This window comes from Echiichthys vipera, assembly GCF_963691815.1.
Source record: "Echiichthys vipera genome assembly, chromosome: 4".
In the NCBI taxonomy this organism is placed as follows: domain Eukaryota; kingdom Metazoa; phylum Chordata; class Actinopteri; order Perciformes; family Trachinidae; genus Echiichthys; species Echiichthys vipera.
The window spans coordinates 1,671,384-1,691,925 of NC_139829.1; the positions used below are offsets into that span (position 1 = coordinate 1,671,384).

At 40.6% G+C, this 20,542-nt stretch overlaps 1 protein-coding gene across 2 annotated transcripts; it reads left to right on the plus strand.

Moving 5' to 3' along the window:
- The first annotated feature begins 2,712 nt into the window (after positions 1–2,712).
- oclnb (occludin b) lies at positions 2,713–19,954 on the plus strand. Of its 2 annotated transcripts, none has more exons than XM_083912571.1 (9): positions 2,713–2,772; positions 4,069–4,148; positions 6,682–7,390; positions 9,367–9,531; positions 13,727–13,842; positions 15,867–15,971; positions 16,171–16,342; positions 18,535–18,576; positions 18,689–19,954. In XM_083912571.1, exons 2-9 carry the CDS (start codon positions 4,096–4,098, stop codon positions 18,785–18,787), a joined length of 1,461 nt encoding a protein of 486 aa, XP_083768697.1. In that variant the 5' UTR covers positions 2,713–2,772; positions 4,069–4,095; the 3' UTR covers positions 18,788–19,954. The 2 variants fall into 2 exon arrangements, with proteins under 2 accessions (XP_083768697.1, XP_083768698.1); XM_083912572.1 differs by having other exon boundaries at positions 2,731–2,772; positions 4,072–4,148.
- The last annotated feature ends 588 nt before the right edge of the window (positions 19,955–20,542 follow it).

Sequence of the window (20,542 nt, forward strand, 5' to 3'; positions counted from 1 at the left end):
CTACGAAGCGATCCACAGTTCTACAAGAAACCAAATGATCTTTTCATTTGAGTGTGGGATAGAGGACAGTCATTCATGTAACACCAGGTGTAAATGGGATCTCCTAATTGGCCAGCTGCCCGGAAAGATGATTAGCTGACTCCATGGTAATGAGTGCTGAATGATTGGAGTAAGTTAGTGCAGTCGACAGTGGGGTCAGCAGAAGTCTGTTGTGGCGGGTTTAACACTTAATTTAAGGCTCGTTTTTAATGTACTGCAAGTATCACTATGGACGTTAAGTTGCTTACCACGATGCTTACTGTATGTTGTTGTTATTGCTTTTTACATCGCATTTCTTCTGTCCAGTAAGGTTGTCAAAAGTATAATTTTCAATAGCATGTGCTTCAAAGGACATATCACATTTGAAAGTACTGAAGCTATAAAAAAAAGCAGATCTACGATTAGGTTTTCAACCCAAGACTGCACAGATTAAAGTGTGTTCACTGACCTTTTTCTGAACCAACAATGTGAGCAGGGTTGTGCATTAATGAAAGAGAAAACAGTATCTTATGTTGTGTGCCAAGGACTTTTTCTTTTTAATGTTTTGCCATGGTATCAAAAGAGGTATTGAGGTTTTTTATATATTACTATTGTATCAAATTATGGTATTATCAACCCTTATTGTTCAGTCTTCTCTCAAAAACTGTGAGGTACAATATGAACATTTACTAAATGTATGAACTCACCCTGTTACAGAAATCACAATGTGGAGTATAACAGATGGGTGTTTACAATTCGTTTTAGCTCTGCTTTTCTGGACTTGTATTTGTTAATTGATATGTTTGATATGTGTGTGTGTATTATTTTGTATCATTTGCTATGTCATACTGCTTTATGCCAGTGAAGAACCTCTTTATAGTTACATCTACCTACACCTGTGTGCTACAGCTGGTCAATGGTTAGTCGAGGCCAGTGGTTATGAATGAGGGTAGCCCATGGTGTTGAAACAACTATAAAAACAGTACAAAAAAGCTCTATTTTCAGAGTCTGTATTTATTCATTGTAAATCCTAGTTTATTTATCCTTGTTTACCATTGGTACAGCTAACAATATGACTAAGTATATAAGAATATAGTCTGAGGAATAGGTGAACAAGTCATTGGTAGACACGGTGAACCATTATTATAGACCATTATGGTTTCTCATCTTTTTCTGGAAAACCAATGTTTTGAGTCTTGTTGTATTTAGAAATTGTGGTTCAAATGATATTTCTCTTAAATTTTTGAATATGAAGAATGAGCAGAACAGCACTATCTAGTGTCTCAAGATCGTAGTCGCAACAACAAAAAATAATCCCAGCATTCGGGTTGCCAGGTTTGTTGCAAAGTGTGTCAGTGATCAGCCTGCTCCATGTCAGTGATGTTTCACACAGGGTAACGACTCGTTTGGACTAATCAGTTAATTTGACAACAGTATTTAACGTTAGCCAGTCTTCAGCTGGAAGTCTTTCTTTGAGTGCTGTGGAATCCATTAGATAGCTCTCAAATCAAAATGATTCTTGTTTCTGTAGCAACAACAGACAACCCTGGCAACCAGCAACGCCCAACGCTATTGGCTGCTACAATGGAAACAGAAGGAGACAGAAAGTCATTGTCAAAAATATTAATTCAGACCAAATGTATTTTTTATGGAAAAGCTATACTTTTATTCTGTACCCCTCAAAATGCCCTGCTGTGGGTGTATTTTTCTTAAAAATAGAGCTTTTTAATGAAGATTCTACATATTCAACCTTTAATCACAATAATTACAGTCAGATTGCAAAATGGACAGAATATCAGTCGTGATTCTTCCTTATTATTAGCAGTGTTTATGGTAGTGTGGAGATAAATTAACTCCTCTGTAGGAGGCTTTCTTTCAAAGGGATGTGTGGGTCCTTTGTGTAATGGTCTAATGAAAGTGTTGAATTCAGGGACACTGCATATCCTTTCAGTCTGGACTCTTTCAAACCCCATTTCTGGCTCCGAGCTAACAAACAAGCGTCCCCCTCCTAAAATGGCTGCTGTCGTGGCTCTGCCAGGAAACAGCCGGAGGACCGGTTTGAGTTGTTTGGTGTCAGGTTCTCCAACACTGGAGACATTTTGCTGTTGGATTAGCATGACAGCCTTTCCACCTCAGCTAGTAACACTTGATAGTTTTTATATCATTTAAAGGTGAATGAGCAGTGAGACTTCGGTAGAATATGTCACTCAAAATCACTATTGAGTTCAAACTATCGGCTCCAGCCCCCCGCGACCCCGACAGGGACAAACGGTTGAAGATCAATTAATTAATTCACATTTTAATTTGTTTTGGTTTAAATGATTTCCAACAGTCAAAAAGGTAACGTTCTGTACAATAATTTTCATTGAATATATATATATATATATATATATATATATATATATATATATATATATATATATATATATATATATATATATATATATATATTTAGACATTGATGATTAAACCAAAATATTCAAATGTCAGCTGCTTTTAGTGAAAACGTGCCCCACAGGTGACACTCCGAGCGTGGGTGTGGAGTCCAGGATGCGGTGTCCGTGACAGAGTCCACGGTTTTCCCGTCTTTGAGAGGAGACAGGTTAGTCCTGTATGACCTGAGGAAGAGCCCACGTGACGAACACACCTATAGGTGCGCGTGTTTCTTTACTCGCACACACAGGGCCGCGCGCACACTGTTGTTTTCGTTCATCACTGCTGTGTTCATCGGGATCAGACGGTTCATTCCATAAGGTGGGTACATTTCCAACTTCTAGTGTAACCACATGTTGAGTGCGGACTGTGATAAGAGACACATTGTGTTGAACAGTTGCTTTGGTGAGAAAACGTCAGGTTTAGTCCACGCCATTTTTTTTTGCCGGGATTAATATCTTTGTGCGTTTGTTTAGCAGTTGTGTTCAAGGTTCCTCGTTACTCTCGCATCTTCACAGTGATGGCAGTGTAACAGGACTTGCGGGCTTACTTTCAGGTGTAAATCGATAGTTAATTGGCAAAAGCTTTCCTCTTGTGTGATATTCCCATCTGTGACTTTAAAGGACTTTGAATGTCCATAGCAACAGTCATATTCCGCCTCTCTGTGAAACAAGCCCATCTCTCACGTATCAGCTTCATGTTTTTGAAAAAGGACAAGTGGATCTCCGCCCACTGAGCCCAGTGCTGCTTTGTTTCACCACAAACAAACCTAAGGTCCAAACAGTATCACTTGCTTCTTCTTTTGGTTGAATTGCTGAACAGCAGCTCAGTGGTGAAGGTCAATATTTGAAGATCTGTTTCAACAACAGCAAAGCTTTCCATCACACTCTGTATTAAGTGAACATAGGCTGGTTTAGCCTACTTCCCACATATCGGGCTGCTAAGTACCGCCCCTGTAATGCAGCTTCCTGTAGACCCCATGGGACCTCAGCTGCAGAAAATTGACATTGGTGTATATTGCAATGGAAAACTTGTTTTCTGGTCCCAGTCATTATCTGTCCTTGAGTACCCATGATTTCATGTTCACAGTTTGACAGTTTACTGTAAGACTGTTCAGTGACCGGCTCTGCAAAAAGCCTCATGAGAACGTCCACCTTTCATGTTCCTATGTGACCTCACGTCCTCACACTTTCCCTCCACTTCTCATCTCTGAGTGCTGCTGCCTCGTCTTCTGCACAGATTGCTCGTCCACATTCCAGCAAGAACAGGTGTTCTTTCTTTGGATTCCCGTCTGACCGTAAGACTAGGAAGAGGAACTCAGAGGAAAGCTGGTGATGCTACCTGAACTAAACCAATTGTATTCTTCCACTCAGTGGTCCCAAATGGTGGCGACATACATTTTAGAAGGGAATTTGCTGGGGTTGTAACATAGGTCTGAAAATTCCCCCGATGCCACTGTATTGAGATTGGTGGTAATCAGTGTCACAATTTATTGCTGCTGCTTTATAGCACAACACCACAGAGGCGTGTGATCAGGCAGTGATATTACTGGTTAATATTACTTTAATGTCACTTTTCTCATGTGTTTTAAAATCAATGGTTATGTGTTGTGTTTAGCAGGGTGGATTCCAGTTGGGCTTTAGTATGCCGGGCAACAAACACAGCCCCCCACCTTACCATCCGAGTGGTAGCAAACAGTAAGTAGACCTACATTTATCCCTCACTCCTACACTCATCCTCATGTCCCAACCACTATATTTCTTTATACTTTTTTACATACCTCTGTGGCCACTGATTGTTCTAACATTAGTAGCATAGTTGTTTAAAGGAGCAGCATGACATTTTGGGAAATATACCTCTCCATAAAACAACCAATCGTCGGGCCTCATTTCTAAAACCGTGCACACTCACGTCCTACGCAATCAACAATCAACTCAGTGTGCTGCAGCTAGCAAAGTCATGTCACGCCCATAGAGGCCTATAAATAGTCAACGAAACACACTCAATTTTCATTCATACCGACATCATGACAAATGCAGAGAGGAAAACAAAACAAAAGACATAGGAATCAATGTGAAGTTGAATTTAGTGTTGGCACGATACCAAAATGATGACTTTGGTACGATACCTGCCTAAATATCTCGATAACGATACCACAATGGAAAACTAAAACATCATCAAAAGTAATGGAATAAAATATTAGACGACACAGCGTGGAACTTTGAAATGATTTATTTATTTTTATTAACTAAAACACTTTACCTTAAAAAGTCAAAATAAAAATGTATTTTTGTAAAGGCTGCTGAACTTTATAGCTACTTAACAGTTCAGTTCATAAAATAAGATGATCCTTTATTCATCCCAAGAAGGGACATTTTTAATTTACATGTCATGCTGATAAAGTTAAAACCCTGCAAACTACATTAGTGGGTCACATGATCAATCACCATTGTTTAACTACAACTTTCATGAAGGCAAACTGCAAACTACGTTTTGCCAGTTCATTGGTGTACTATTTCTTTCCTTTCTTTGACAATAGGTGACGTTCTATTTAGAGCTGTAGTTTCTCTTTCACAGCGCTGTGTCTGTCGGATTCAGAGTCTATAATGAGCATTTATAATATGTAGGTGAAATTCATCCATGATAAGACACAATGTGGTAACAATTGCGCATAATAATTTTAAATGATGCTGATGATTTAACAGTAGCAGACAGTTGTTTTTGCAGGCAATTAAATGACTCAAAATTTCCTTTTCAAACTCCATAACATGCAGGTATTGTTTAATAATTACACAACATATTTATAAGTTATGAGGGTTTTTTTTCCAAAGATATCTTGTTTTTTTCCACTGTAGAGAGAATCCATCAAGGAGCTGTTTGAGTATTATTGTAAAAATGTCTTTGTGAATTCTTCATATGATAAAAGAGAGGGAATATTTTGATTTATTTTAGACAAAGTTCTTCTTTTCACACAGTTTCTCATGTTTCATCCTTCTGCCGTCGGGGTGGGTCAGAGTGATAAAAATATAAATCCCGAAGTTTGCTTAGAAAGAGGTGTGCGCCGTCTTCTGTGTGTACGCCACCTTTAGAAATGAGAGCCCAGGTCCCTGTTGGTCTTGTTTAGAGCAGGTAGATAAGGTACATGAAGCTGCAATGATTTTTTTTACCTCCACCTCAATAATAATTACAGCTGCAATTGTTGTCTTTTTTTCACAGGAAGAACTGCTTGTCATTGTACTTAGATTTTTAACCCTCTCAGTATGAAATTTTCCTTTTGTGTGAGAACGAAGGAAGTAACTTTCTTGACCACATCCTGTCATTTTGGGATGGTTTAAGTGCCATCCCAATGATGAGTTGTTACCCAGAAGTACAGTGAATATTTTGTTCCCAACCTCCCCCTGTAATGTGAATCCCATCCAAATGGAGCTTAAGGCAGAAACAGAATATAACAATGTCTAACTGTTCCTTTTGTTAAACAATCAATTAATAATATATTGAAGTTTTCATTATTAAAACATATAGTGTAAGTTGTGTAAGCTTTATGTCATTTTTGTCCAATGTCACAAGTAGCCTTGGTCTGATTTGGTTTTCGTCACCACTGTTGCTCATGGGGGAACTGTTTGGTCTCTGGAATCTAATTATTACTGACAAAGCTGGTTTCTATTTAGCACACACTCACACTATCCATTGTTTCCGTGCCCAAGTGCTCTTCAAGGCTAAAGTCTAGTTCGTTTGACCAATGTGAGTACAACTGTTCCAGGCTCAGGCACGGTACGCTCACGGCCCGGTCGAGAGAGGTGGGCTTTTGAAAAGCACGATTGCACATTGCACAAACTGTTCCTGCATCGGACATTTAAAAAGATACGGCAAACGGTTCATGGTGGTTTGATGTGGATGTGGAGGTGGAGTGTTTACAGCAGATCTGGTCAGATGAAAATATTCAAAAACAGTCAGACATAACTAAATCTCTGAGGGATGACGATGTAAAAGCAAGAAGCATTTCAAGTAATGTGAGTGCAGGCCAGGCCTGGGCCGAGGGGCAAGAGGGAGGGGAGACAATTACCCTAAAGCACAGGGCACAGATCATCTGGGCCAAGTGTGAGTTCTATTCGGTTTGTGTGTGTGTTTATTATTATTATTATATTATTATTATTATTATTATGCTATATGTGAAATGCAGGGGGTTCCAGATAACTCCAGTCTGTTCTCCCCTGTTCTTTTCTATTGCAGCCACAGCAGCAGACACAGGCACAGTGAGCTCATGACCAACCCAGCTTTCTCCTACTACCCAGGAGAGAAGATGCTTCACTTCTATCGCTGGACTTCACCACCTGGGGTGATGAAGATATTGAGCATAATCATCATCATCATGTGTGTGGCTGTGTTTGCCTGTGTAGCCTCCACACTTGCCTGGGACTACGATATGAGCCTCATGGGTCTGGGAGGCGGAGCTGGCCTGTTGCCAGGTTATGGCGGTGGCTCATATGGCGGCGGCTCATATGGCGGCGGCTCGTATGGTGGCTCATACGGTGGCAATTATGGTAGCTCATATGGAGGCGGTGCTGGCATTGGGGGCTCCTACGGCTATGGAGGAACACAAATGGATCCCAGAGCTGGCAAGGGCTTCATCATCGCCATATCTGCCATTACCTTTATAGCTGTTCTCATCATATTTGTGTTGGTTGTTTCGAGGCAAAATGCTGCCCGCTCATCAAAGTTCTACCTAGCAACCATCATCATCTGTGCCATCTTAGCATTTCTGATGCTCATTGCCACTATTGTGTACCTGGTGGCAGTGAACCCAACAGCCCAGTCCACTGGATCTGTCTACTACAGCCAGGTCCGCCAACTGTGTGCCCAGTACCAGAACCAGAACCAGGCCCAGGGCATCTTCCTCAACCAGTACCTCTACCATTACTGTGTGGTGGAGCCCCAAGAGGTGTGGTACACTTGCTTTTTCGGGGAGATATGTGGTTTTTTATGATTTTTTAGATTTTATGTGGGTTGTGTAGCTCCTTATCCAAGAGGAGTCCAGTAATAAATCCAGTAGCTTGTGTACACAGATATTACAGATATATTGTTCCATTTTAGCCATAGTTACAGTAATTTTCTAGTGATAACTATGTAAATAGAAAGTAGAACACTGTAAAATTGTTGATCTTTATAACCATATTTTTCGGTGTTTAGGAATTTAGATTCTATTAAAGAAAGGTTTAAATTCTGCCTGTAGAAGGACAGTATTTCTCACTTTTTCAATAGAAAATCAACTAGTTTCCAATGCTCAAATTGTTTATCATTGTACTAGAGGTTTTGTAGCAAATATTTGGTTGCTGCCATATTTGTTAATGTTCTGAATGTCTGGTCCAGCTCAACAAACAGACAGCAAGGAAGACTTTGATATTAACTTCTGTGTTAAAACAGATTCAGCCTGAAAACAGTTTCAGGTATAGCAATGCTTCAGATGTTTGACGTGGTGCAGATCACAGACAAATAAGCAGAGCAGTTTTCCATTGTCATTGTCAGAGTTACTAACTAAGCTCTTATCAGATATAATGTAGGTCCTGATTTACAAAAATAATTCATAAAGCAACTTTGGCGATTATGAATTGCTTTCAAGATCATAACAGTGGTTGGGCATGTTTTCACCCCATTTAACATAAATCACTTGATTTTTCATTTTCATTGCTGATCATTTACCAAGGTATTATGCTGTGTTCTACTGTAGTTTTCCAGTGTTTCATTTTATTTTAATTAATTTCAGTATGATTTAAAAAAAATTAACGGCAGGAGGCAGGACAGGTTTACACCATGCTGACCGATCCGGTTCTTTATTTGGTCACAGACAGCATAGGCTCTTGACGTCATTGAATTTGTCTGATGGTTTGGTATTGGTCTATACTGACAGAAGTTCCAAAATTTCGTTGTCTCTCCAGTTAGATGTGTTTGTTGCCTCATTTGTGTAAACTACCCTTCTTTTTCACTGTTGGAGATTTGTTTTCCTCTGCTGTTGGCCCAGATGATATAAACATCATCAACATGCCCCGCATCTCTGTGACTAAGCTTGAGAATAAACGGCTCTATTCACACATGGTTTCACTCTAAGGGCGTGATCACATTATCCTTTTGGCCGCGGCCAAAACCGGTTTTTCAGCTAAAGTCTAGTACCTTTAAGTAGTGTGAGCGCACCCGCTCCGCGCTCAACTGGGGCCAGCTGGGCCGCCACGGCCCGCTTGAAATAGGTGGGCTTTAGCGGAGCCGTTTGCACATGTACGAGCACGAGCGTGCGCACGTGTACGCGCACGAGCACGAGCCCTACGGCAGTAGCGTTATGTCCGCCTGTTCGGACATGTAAATAGAAGGACGGACCATGCGCGGACATTTAACAACAACAACAATGGCGGTGAAAGGTTCATGTTGGTGTGATGCGGAGGTGGAGTGTTTACTGCAGATTTGGTCGGATGAAAATATTCAAAAACAGTCGACAAGACGCACAAAAACTCCGAGGTCTGTGGAAAGATTTGTAAACAAAGCCACACACGCGATCAATGCGTGTGACGTGTTACGGCGTGATGGCGTATGGACAGCAAGAAGCATTGGCCGAGGCCCTGGTAGTGTGAGTACAAACGGGGCTGGGGCGCGGGGGGGAGAGGGAGGGGGGACAAGTACCCTAAAGTCCGGGTCTCGGTCCGGGAGGATAGTGTGAGCGCGCCCTAAGATTTCCTGGTCTTTGTACTCAGGAGCAGGGAGGGCAAACTCTGTTTGAGGTCATGTCTGACTGAATGGACTTTTGTGTTCTTACGCACAGTCCCGTCAAGTAATGTCAGGATCATTTCAGATTTGCTGTGCATGTGTAAAAGGGACTATAATGATCACTGTGATGGACACCTAAGAATATTTGGTTGCTTGCCCCTGCAGGCCATAGCTATCGTCCTGGGCTTCCTGGTGTTTGTTGCCCTCATCATCCTGCTGGTGTTTGCAGTCAAGACTCGCTCCAAGATCAGGCGCTGGGGCAGGGATCGCATTCTCTGGGAGGAAGTGAAGGTCGTCAAAGATGGTCTACACAACAGTGTCGGGGAGTGGGTGAGTGTGTGAGTGTGAGTGTGATTGCTAAATGTGGACAGTAGTTTGAACTACTTTTCTAAGTGGCCACTTTAAATACTCAATTTGGCAATCACCATTTACTACACCAATATTAACATATTAAAACCCACTCAACCACTTCTAAATCAGAAATTACAAGCATCTAGAGATCAAAACAATTCCAAAGATAACAAATATGTAAGGGGAAATTTGGGGGAAATGCGAGTAAATTGTTTATCTACGTAAATATTCATATTTGATGGGATGATGCAGCCATAAAAAAACCTGTGGAATCTTGGGTTTGAATATTTCACTCTGTTAAAGCTGTAGTTGGTGACTTTCTGTAAAAATCTTAGTTTTTCTTAGGGTGCAGTGGAAACTAACATATGCCATTAGAACACAGAGAGGACTCTGGAAGCAGATACGGTAGAGATACATTACTTTTTCACTGCTGTCTGTCTCATTGTAACCCTAACCCAAATATGAAAAAATCCAACATATTTTTCATAGAAAGTTACCTTCAGCTTTGAGCATCATATAGCCCAGAAGAGAAGAGTGAGGGGGAAGTCAAATGGGAACAGTGGATGCTGCAGAGAGGTTAACTTATCTTTTGATTTATTTTTAAATTTTCTTTTTTCAACAAAGGTGTTTGTGTTATATATAAACAGATCTGAAAACGTCATGAAGTCTTGAAATACATGTCTACCATATCTTCTGGTTATCCTAAGTCCCATCCTAGTTTCAGACGAGACGTGAGGAAGGGAGGGATAGTTTAATTTGCAGTTTCTGGGTGTGGTGTGTTAAGCAACACTTAGTGGCAGCGTTATGTGCTGTGTTGTTTGGAGGATGTGTTCTAAAAATAAATACTTTGCCAACTCCTATTAGAACATAAACAGCACTTCTATGACTGGATGTACAAAAGAACATTAATCAAATTAAGTATTCTTACATTTTCCATAATGACATCATCATGGGTTGTGTTCTGAGGACATTGACACAAATTAAAGTGTTGACCTGAAAGCTATTTTCATACCAGCATACCTTTCATATCAGGTGTGTGAACTTTCCCAGGAATGCATTTGGACCTGACATTTCAGCAGTTGGCTGAGAGAAAGTGTCTCACGCTTCCTGTTGATGGTAGTGATGGTATCGATGGTATTGAGCCATGCAGGGAGATGTAGAAAAACCGGTTGGTCCTGGTTCATACAACCAGAATGCTTATCATATGCAGAGAACAGGTCGCTACCGCTAAACTAGGACTAGTATGAGAGGAGCCTAAGGAAAACCTGACTGAAACCTCAGGCAATCAAACTTTTGGAGGAGAAAATAAATTTTAAAATGGGTATCCTTGTAACACAATACCTAAAAATCCAATCAAGTTCCTTCATGTAATACTATACTGTCCCCCTGAAAGTGTGGCAACCTCAATTAGACCGGACTCCATTCACAGAGCCATGAGTCAGGAGGTAGCCTTTATTTTAGAGTGGATACAGAAAGTATTCAGACCCCCTCATATTTCTCTCTATTCATTTGCAGTAATTTGCTAAATATATCGAAGTTTTTTTTTCCCTCATTAATGTACACACAGCACCCCATTTTGACAGAAAAACACAGAATTGTAGAAACAAAAGAAACAAAAGTGACATATGACATGTCTATAAGTTTTCAGAGCCTTTGCTGTGACACTTGTATATTTAACTCAGATACTGTCCATTTCTTCTGAGCGTCCTTGAGATGGTTCTACACCTTTATTGGAGTCCAGCTGGGTTTAATTCAATTGATTGGACTTGATTAGGAAAGGCACACACCTGTCTATATAAGACCTAACAGCTCCAGTGCATGTCAGAGCAAATGAGAATAATGAGGTCCAAGGAACTGCCCAGAGAGCTCAGAGACACAATTGTGGCAAGGATCAGATCAGGCGATGGTTACAAAAGAATTTCCGTCCGGCCAAACTGGGCGATCAGGGAGAAGAGCCTTGGTGAGGGACGTAAAGAAGAACCCAAAGATCACTGTGGATGAGCTCCAGAGGTGCAGTGGGGAGTTGGGAGAAAGTTCTAGAAAGTCAAGCATCACTGCAGCCCTCCACCAATCAGGGCTTTACTGCAGAGTGGCCGGACTGAAGCCTCTCCTCAGTGCACGACACATGAAAGCCAAAAACACACAAAGGACTCTCAGACCAGAGAACTTCCCTTCTGGTCTAATGAGACTAAGAGGCTTCAGTCGGGCCACTCTGCCATAAAGCCTTGATAGGTTGAGGTCAAACATTTTGAAACAGGTCCCTGGTGAAAATGGAGGCTTAATGCTAAATATCAATAACTGACTGCTAAAGAAATTAACATGGATGAATGAAATAAAAGCGCTTCAGCCAGGTGATTTTTTTAATTTGTTTTTTTTAAGTGCTCTTGCGGCCCCCTACATGTCATTAAAAAAGCTAACGGTAGGCTAACAAGACCTGCTGCCAAGGTTATGCTGTTAAATAACGCTAAGCTCACATCACTCCCGTGCGGTGAAGCTTCTGTTGCCTATAATGTCTGTTTTAAAAGCATTTAAGTGGCACCCAAAGGAGGCACCCAAATCTGTGTTGGCATTTGGTCTGGTAGATACCGTTCATTTGAGAACCGGTGCCATATAGGCAACCGGCTGATGTTGTTGCCTGCAACTCTGCTTGCCAAGTCGCTTGCAACTGGTTTTAGAACGTAAGCACGTTGCCTGTTTCACCAGCCAATCAGCTCGTAGCAAAGGCTGCTGGTCAAGTCATTTAAAAACTGTCAGCTGGTTGAAATGGCAGTTTTGGATGGGGGGAGAGTTGCTAACAACAGTTCTCCAGCTGTGACAGAACACAAAGCACTTTGGAAACATCACAGATCTTTAAAAGAGTCCAGGTCACCTGCAGTTTTATAAAAACTCAAATCCACCAGCAGTCTGGCCTTTATCATGTTCACACAGAAAGGGACCGACTCAACCTGCAGGTTTTCCTCCACCTGTCTCTTCCTGGTCACATACACTGCCATCTTAGCCTGCCCTAAAACGAAGCTTAAAAGCTGGCTCTTGTGTTTGTGCTGGCGAGTGTATCTAAAAGTTTCTATGATGAAATTACCTTTCCGTCTTTCATTAAAAACAACTTAAAATCAAGATGGACCAGGCCCTGGCCACCCTCCTCCTTAGGAAGGCAGAGGACACTCTGTGGGACCCAGTGCATCCTGGCCCAAAAGAAATCAACTAAAACCCGGTGTACCTCTGCCATCGACACAGGACAGCCGGTGCCACAGGGCGGACGAGACCAGGTTGTTCAGGATCATGGGGCGACCTCTGTATGACATTTTAGGTAAAAGCCATTTCCACTTGTTGAGGCGCCCCTTCAACTTCACAACAACTTTCTCACAGTTTTTCTTTTTATGGGTCTCGTCCCCCAGAAAGTTTTTTTTGTATATTTTGTGTATCACTCACAGAAGAATTTTCCCCAATGGGACAAATAAATTATCTAACTATCTCTCTAACGCTATGTACGCCACATTTACAGACCGCTGTCCACCTCTGTAACCACCCATAAGTCCCTGTACTGTGACTGTATGAATATGTGTATCCTTACACCCCTAGATAACACTACATATTATACCTTTAATGGTTGATAATGTAGGAAACATCATCTGCAGCTGCAGATTTTCTTTTTTTTTCTTGCTTTAGTGAGGTCAGATGCCGTAAAGTAAAAAATGTTTACTTGATCATTATCTTTATAAGACACAGGGTAAAGTCATTAAGGTACATAGTTTAAAAGTGATAGGTTGTGACAATGACACAGTCCAACAATAACCTATAAAATAACACAGTTGTTTATCACATGACAGATCGGGGTGGGTATTTAGCATTGTACTTTCATAAAGCTGAGGGACTAGAGAGGCAGTTTAAAATGACTGGTCAAAATTGATGCATCTTGAAGACATCTTGACATTTAAAAAACACTGGGTCCAAAAACAATGCAATTCAATTTTTAGAACCCTCTTCATTAGCCACAATTCTAATGACTTTTTCATGCCTGGTAGCCTACCAGCATTTACCATGCCTGGTTAATCCTCCCCCTTTCATTCCCAGAATTTGTAACAAAAGCTCACTACAGTAGCATGTTTTCTCTCAAACACTTTTCTTTATTGAACCTGAATGACGAAAAACGTCTGACCCTGCATCTTGCTTTCAGGTGAACAATGTGTCTGGTGAGCCAGATGTGCTGGTGAATGACCATAACCCCAAAGTTAGGGGGTCTCGAGACTATCTGGATCAGCTTGACCACAACAAGCCTCTTTACCTGCCCGGGTAAGTTATGCATCATGCAGTGCTCCTCATCAGGGCCTGACATTTTCTGGGGTCCCTGAATCTGAGTTCATTGTAGATATATGGCACTGAGTTGAAGCTCGTCTAAGGTAGTCCAGGTATACAGGATGATCCTCGCCCCAGGGTGTCACTAACAACACAGGAAGTCAAGATAGGTGAATAACTTTCACTCTTTAGTGTAAATTCAATAACGTACAGCACAGCAAAGCAAGCCCATAGACATGGGCACACTAGAGCACATTAGAGATTAGAGATGGTCTACTAATGCCTAATGGAAGTAAATGTTTTTACATATGGAAAATGGGACCTTCAAGTGAATATGCAGTACCTTGCACAGATATAAAATCAACCTTACAACACACATAACTATTCACTAAAATTGTCAGGCCCTTAATATTGTCTGACAGCACTAAAGTGGACAGAATCAAATATAAGAACACATAAGACTGGTCTAAAGAGATGTTAGCAGCCACATGAGGCTCAAATAACTCATTACATAGAAATCCAAATTGTTGGAATGAATGAAATATGAAAAGGTCTACCTAGACTTTTATTTATAGTGTTGCTTTATCTGCTTTAATCCACACTCTAGCTATAGTTAGGTCTCATTTGTCATTTGTATTTTCACTGCTTATCCTTCAATTAGCTTTGTAATAAAACTGCTTTAAATGACAAACAAAAAAATTATATAAGAAATAAATGTAAAGTTTTAAAAAGGCATTAAAATGTGCCATGTATTGATCCTTGTTTTTAATTAGCTTCTTTATTTATAGACCTTTTGTATTGATTCCCCAATTTATTCTGTATTTCTGAATGATTTATTTATACATTTCTTCATGCATATATTATATTCTTTCTTCCGCATTATACAAACAAGGGGCCTGTCATTGTGTGTAATGGGTCCATCAACTTTTGCGTATTGGTTGATTGATATCACAGTGACTACTACACTCCTACACTGCTCCCACACTGGCAAGCTAACTACATGCTACCTCCAGTCAGGAGATCATTATAGAGAGAACTGAGATGCTTAGCACTGCGGTCAAGCTAGCCACAGCTTGCATCTCTGTGGTCAGATCAGCTGACACACACAACACTGTTGTGCACCCACACACTGATGGTAAATGTCATCAAATGGCCCAGATCAAGTTAACGGGAGAGCTAGAGATGAACTAGGGGGAGCTAGCACAAGGATACATGTGGCTTCATCCGGTAGTGTTGATATACAAAATACATATTGGAAATAAGGTCAATTGGGCACTACAGAGGCACTATAAAACATGTTACCAGTGTGTCTCTGATGACCAGTAAAGGTGCGCAGTAATAGGCTACAAGTTCCTTAAATATTCAGGATTAGCCTAACTGCCGACAGCTGCTGATCAAATATCAAACTTTTTACCCAGTCAAACCCTGGTGCTTGTGTGTTTTGAAATAACAAATCATATGTTAGGTTCACACTTCAAAAGTGGGTTGTCCAAACCCAGTGTGGGAAAGATTGAGCCAACGTATATTTTTAATGTTTATTCATAGTAATTTATTAAATTATGCATTCTTTTTTTTTTTGACAGGTTCAGTCTTCCTAGTGCAACTGTTTCCCTAAAAGTCTATAAAGGCCTAGTTTAGTCCGATAAATCAATGTCACTCTATGTTCACAAAACTAACCACACAAATGTACATACTCTTCTGCAGAGGGTTAATGGAGCCAACATTCACTGGAATGGAGAGTCAATATTTGAACCATATGTCAGCTCTTCAAAACTAACTAAATAAACGTTGAGATTAAAGATCTCATCATACAAAACAGCAAACCCTTCAATGTAGCCAATATTGATTATTGAGCAAATGGTGGAGATGGTTCATGATTTTAAATACCTCAGCACATACTGTACATTGACAGCAGTCTCACCTTCCAAAAAAATACTGACCGCATCACGCTGCATAACGCTGCATCACGCTGCACCACGCTGCATCATACTGTATGTATAACTCAATCATTGTATTTGCAGAGACTCAGACATTAGCAGTTCTGTGGGAGGCCTAAAGCCCAGGCTGAAGGACTATGACACTGGTGTGGAGTCTGGAGATGACCTAGAGGAGGAGGACTTCTCTGTGTGAGTGGATGAAAAGGGATCTGATAGCCACTTCTGATTTAGTCATGATAAATGACTGCATTTGACAGGGGTTGATGTGCATTTTTTCACCGTAAATCCATCTTGTGTGTGTTCTTTGCAAATGTTTAGAACCTATTATTAAACATGACTAGTTGTCACATAATAAATTGCTGAGATTTCCGTATTTTCTCATCTGCAGTTTGTTTCCTGCCATTGTGGATGAGCAAGAGCGTCTGATCTACAAACGGGAATTTGACCGGGAACACCAGGAGTACAAGAGCCTGCAGGCTGAGCTGGACAGCATAAACCAGAACCTGGCTGACCTGGACAGAGAGCTGCACCTACACCTTGAGGGCACTCCACAGTTCCTGGTGAGTGTGGAAGTGGCAGTTTGAGTTTCGGCTCCTTGGAGTGTGGATGAACAGTCCACCCTTCTTCAAAGGACTTGTCTATGATGTGTGGTTATGGTTATAGGTAGATTGAGGTTAATATAAAAAGAATATTTATGAATTCTCACTACCCTGACAGCAACAACTAAATTCGACACTTTAACAACAGGAAGAAAAACAAATATTACTTCAAATAAAATCCCCATCTAAAATAACAAACCATCTCTGGGATATCTCTGGGTTGATATAGCCGGGGATAATTCAGAGTACTTCACATTTTATGACTTAGCAAGAGGAGCTGAGGGAGCAGAAGAGAGAAATAAACCGGTCCCAAATAAAACTAAATGTACCAGCCTTGCCTTGTCGTGTATACCTAATAATGTCAAGATGTAAGCAACTCATTAAATCTCTCCTCCAGTGTTTATGAGAAGGAGCTGAGTAGCCTTCCAGCTAATGAGAAGCAATTGTTTGGCGATTAGGGTGGAGAAGGTCAGCATCTTGCTGGGTATTCAAGGAACATTTCTGGGTGAAAGGCCAAGGAGAGCAATGGGTGGAGAGGTGGGGAAAGGTTCATTTTAAATGCTGTAGAGATAGAATTGAAAATTGACTGCCAGAAAGTAAATAATTTGGGACAAAGCCAAAACATGTGCATTAATGTTACTGGAGCCTGTTTGCATCTATGGCACAGGAGGGCAATATAATGAAAAAATATCCTGGACATGGGTGCTGCCATCTTGCAATTTTGGAGCCAGAGACTTTGAAGTAGGGATGAAGCAGTGGAGCCGCAGCATGGATGTAGTATATTATGCAAGCCCCCACCAGAGCGACTTCCTGGTTGATCCAATCAGGAAGTGTCAAAAACTGCAGTTCTCAGAGTGTCCAGTAGGAGCAGGTTTCACACTAGAGCAGTTTCTCATTGACCCCCCATGTTAAACAGGCCGTTTTTCACAGATTAATTAAACCTATTTAAGGCCTGGGACAAAAACATTCTAGTCTGTTGTTGGAGATATGTTTAGGTAATATCTCCATGACAACACTTAGGAGAGTGAATTTTGGCTAGTTTTTATTATATTGGAGGTTAAAGTTTATGAATAATTAGGGGCGTGGCCTCTTGAGTGACAGTTAGCCTCTGACCCTCACTTCTCCTCGGAGGCTAGTTGTCAGGATTAGCATGCTAACTCCGTCATCTGAATACAGCCTGCTATCTATGACACATACACTAGATGCTAATCTGGAGCACCGGGAGGATTCGGGCTGTGAGGGTCGGTGTTTCACAGTCTTTAAGCATGGTACTGTGTTGAATATCAGTTTAAATCATAGATTAGAAATCCTGGCTGCACTTTACTCCCAGAGCCGGTGTAAACTCCGCTACAGAGTGCCGTGTCAGTCTCTGCCCTCTAAAAAAAATCCTGTTCCTGTTGACCCCCGTTCCCTCCCGGTCCTGGAAAATAATCTCAACACTGACTCCCACTCCCATTTATCTAGCAGCGTGTTCTGTCAGCCTAGCTCCTGGGTGGTGGAGCTAATGTGGCTAATTCTGTAAATGTCAGCTAGACGGCCATCTCTCCCGCCCCCCAACAACACATACATGCCCTTTTTTGGTAAGAGGAAATGTCTGACAAGATGGCAGCTCCCAGAGGTGAATATGATTGGATCAAGTTGAGAGAACAGGGCCCGGCGGAGAGGCTGCATCCATTTTTTTATAGTCTTTGGTTGATCCAAAACTGCAATTCTCTGAGTGTCCACTAGGGGCACGTTTTATAATAGAGCAGCTTCTCATTGACCCCCATGTTAAATAGGCCGTTTTCACATCATTATTAAACCTACTTAAGGCCTGGTACAAAAGAACATTCTAGTCTGTATGTTTAGGTCATATCTCCATGACAACACTGATGGGGGTGAATATTTTTGTACCAGGCTAGTTCAAAACAACTAACTTAAAGACAGAAACCAAATGTTTCTACCAAATGTACCATGGAAGGAGCAGGCACCAGGTGTTGATCCAGATGTTTTGGCTTTACTTTAACAACACTTCGCAAGTCAGCTAATATTATTGCTAGTCTCAACAGAGTCAAATTTGAGTGCAACTCTGGGATCTGGGATGGTGCTCTGAGATGCTCTGGTTACTGTGATTGCTCGCTTCAGATCATAGACCACTATCTTTCTAATCTCAGGACGCCCTGGAGGAATACACCAGACTGAAGAATCTCAAGAAGGTAAGGCATATGCAGGGATTTCCAACAGGTTGTTCCTAACAGTGAAATACAGTTCTCTGAATAGATGTTTGTTGAATAAAGTCCAATTTGAATTATTTTCCATCCTTCACAGTCCCCAGATTACCACATTAAGAAGAACAGGTGTAAATATCTCAAGTCCAAACTGTCACACATCAAGAGGAAGATCAGTGAATACGACCGTCGACCTTGAACCTTCGCCTCTGACCCACTCGTGCAGGAAAAGAGACACATTTGCAATTTTCCACACCATTGTGTTTAATCTTATCCCAAACCTCTGTGTGATTACTATAGTCAAAGCCTGTTGCCTTTTTATATTACATCTGTATCAAATCAAGCCAATGAACTGTGATTCTATTTTCCAGAGAAGAAGTGGGAAAGGAAGTGTAGTTTTTTTGTTTTTTACTGTTTTCTTTGATCAAGTTTTCAACCTCTGAGTTTCATGAAGGACTATTTCGGTGAATAAATGTATTTTGTTTTTAAATTAGAAAGTGAGAGTTTTTGATAATTTTGTTTCAGTACTTGCTACTTTTGAGGCGGTTATTGTGCATCTTTCATAGCCTTTTTAAAACAGTTTCATGTACAATGAGACATTATTTGCTTAGCATCATTAAATCCCATCCCTTGTAAATGTTTATTTTTCGACTTAAGAAACCATTTGAAATGGTCTCTAGGAAACTGGGATGGTAAGTTCTTACTATAGACCGGAATTATAATAACCTCAGTCAGGGTTTTTTATTCATTTTTAGGCATGCACAATCATTTTTTTCACTTGAGTTTTCAACTCAAGAAAGCTGTATTTAGCCAAAAATTGAATAAAATAACAGATTTAATAATTTGTGAAAAGTCTAAAATAATAGTTTCAGTAACTTTAATACTAATATTCCTGAGCTACTCTGCATTTCTAGCCATCTGCAGGCTATCTTGGTTTTGAGAGATTTGTATTACACTTATGATGGCTGGCCAGTGGGTGGCAGTGTTTGATGATGCACTAGGGTCCACTGTGGCTGATGTGTACGAGGAAACTGCTTTTGAGTAGCTTTCTACTGTAAGAGAGGGTTTAAAGGAAAAGCCAAAGTGTAACAAAATGACTGATGGCTCTATTCCCTTAAGTGGTGCCATTAGTCTACGATTATTTTACCGTAATCATTTTTAATTTGTTGTGATCAAATCCTCCCACCTTGTCTATATATTTTGATACCAGATTTCCCATTATTGTAAATCATGCGTGTTTGTCTGAACTGATGTATGCAAAGGGTATGTTTTTATGTACAAACGCAGTGATGTAAGCTTTCAATAAAAAAGGGCTCAAGCTTTTTTTGTGAACTGTGTTGTGAAATAACATCTTAATGGACCAACATTATAGTGTAATTCATGGCACGATTGAAACTGGATCAAAACATTAACATGGATTCCCTCCAAATAAGATGTCCTGATGGTGCTGTTAAAAAGTGTAAATTGTTGCGCAATAACAGTTATGCCCAAAGCACACCAAGCAATTTCTATGATTGGGCAGCGAGATAATTAAGCCAATTAGTAAATAGTCCTTAACCCCTGTGACATGCTGACGTAAGTTGAAGAGTAGTTTATTACCGCCTAGAACACATGACCACGCCTACAGGCCGCAGAATTCTTTTTATTATTACAGCAAACCGCACTTTGCCACTGTTTGATGTGTTTTTGTCTGTAGTCTCGCATTGCCAAAGTGGGTATGGAAAGTATTCAGACCCCCTTAAATTTCTCACACTTTGTTAATTTGCAGCCTGAAATAGTTTAAGTTGTTTTTTTCCTCATCAATGTTCACACAGCACCCCACTTTTACAGAAAAACGCAGAATTGTAGAAATGTTTGCAAATGTATTAAAAAAACAAAAAGTGAATATGACATGTCCATAAGTATTCAGAGCCTATAATGTGACACTCGTATATTTAACTCAGGTGCTGTCCAT

Excerpts from the sequence above, each read along its gene's own strand:
- oclnb (XM_083912571.1), top strand. The coding sequence starts at position 4,096 with ATGCCGGGCAACAAACACAGCCCCCCACCTTACCATCCGAGTGGTAGC. Across the intron at positions 15,972-16,170 it reads GAGGAGGAGGACTTCTCTGT|TTTGTTTCCTGCCATTGTGG; the intron begins GTGAGTGGATGA and ends TCTCATCTGCAG. Across the intron at positions 16,343-18,534 it reads AGGGCACTCCACAGTTCCTG|GACGCCCTGGAGGAATACAC; the intron begins GTGAGTGTGGAA and ends TTCTAATCTCAG.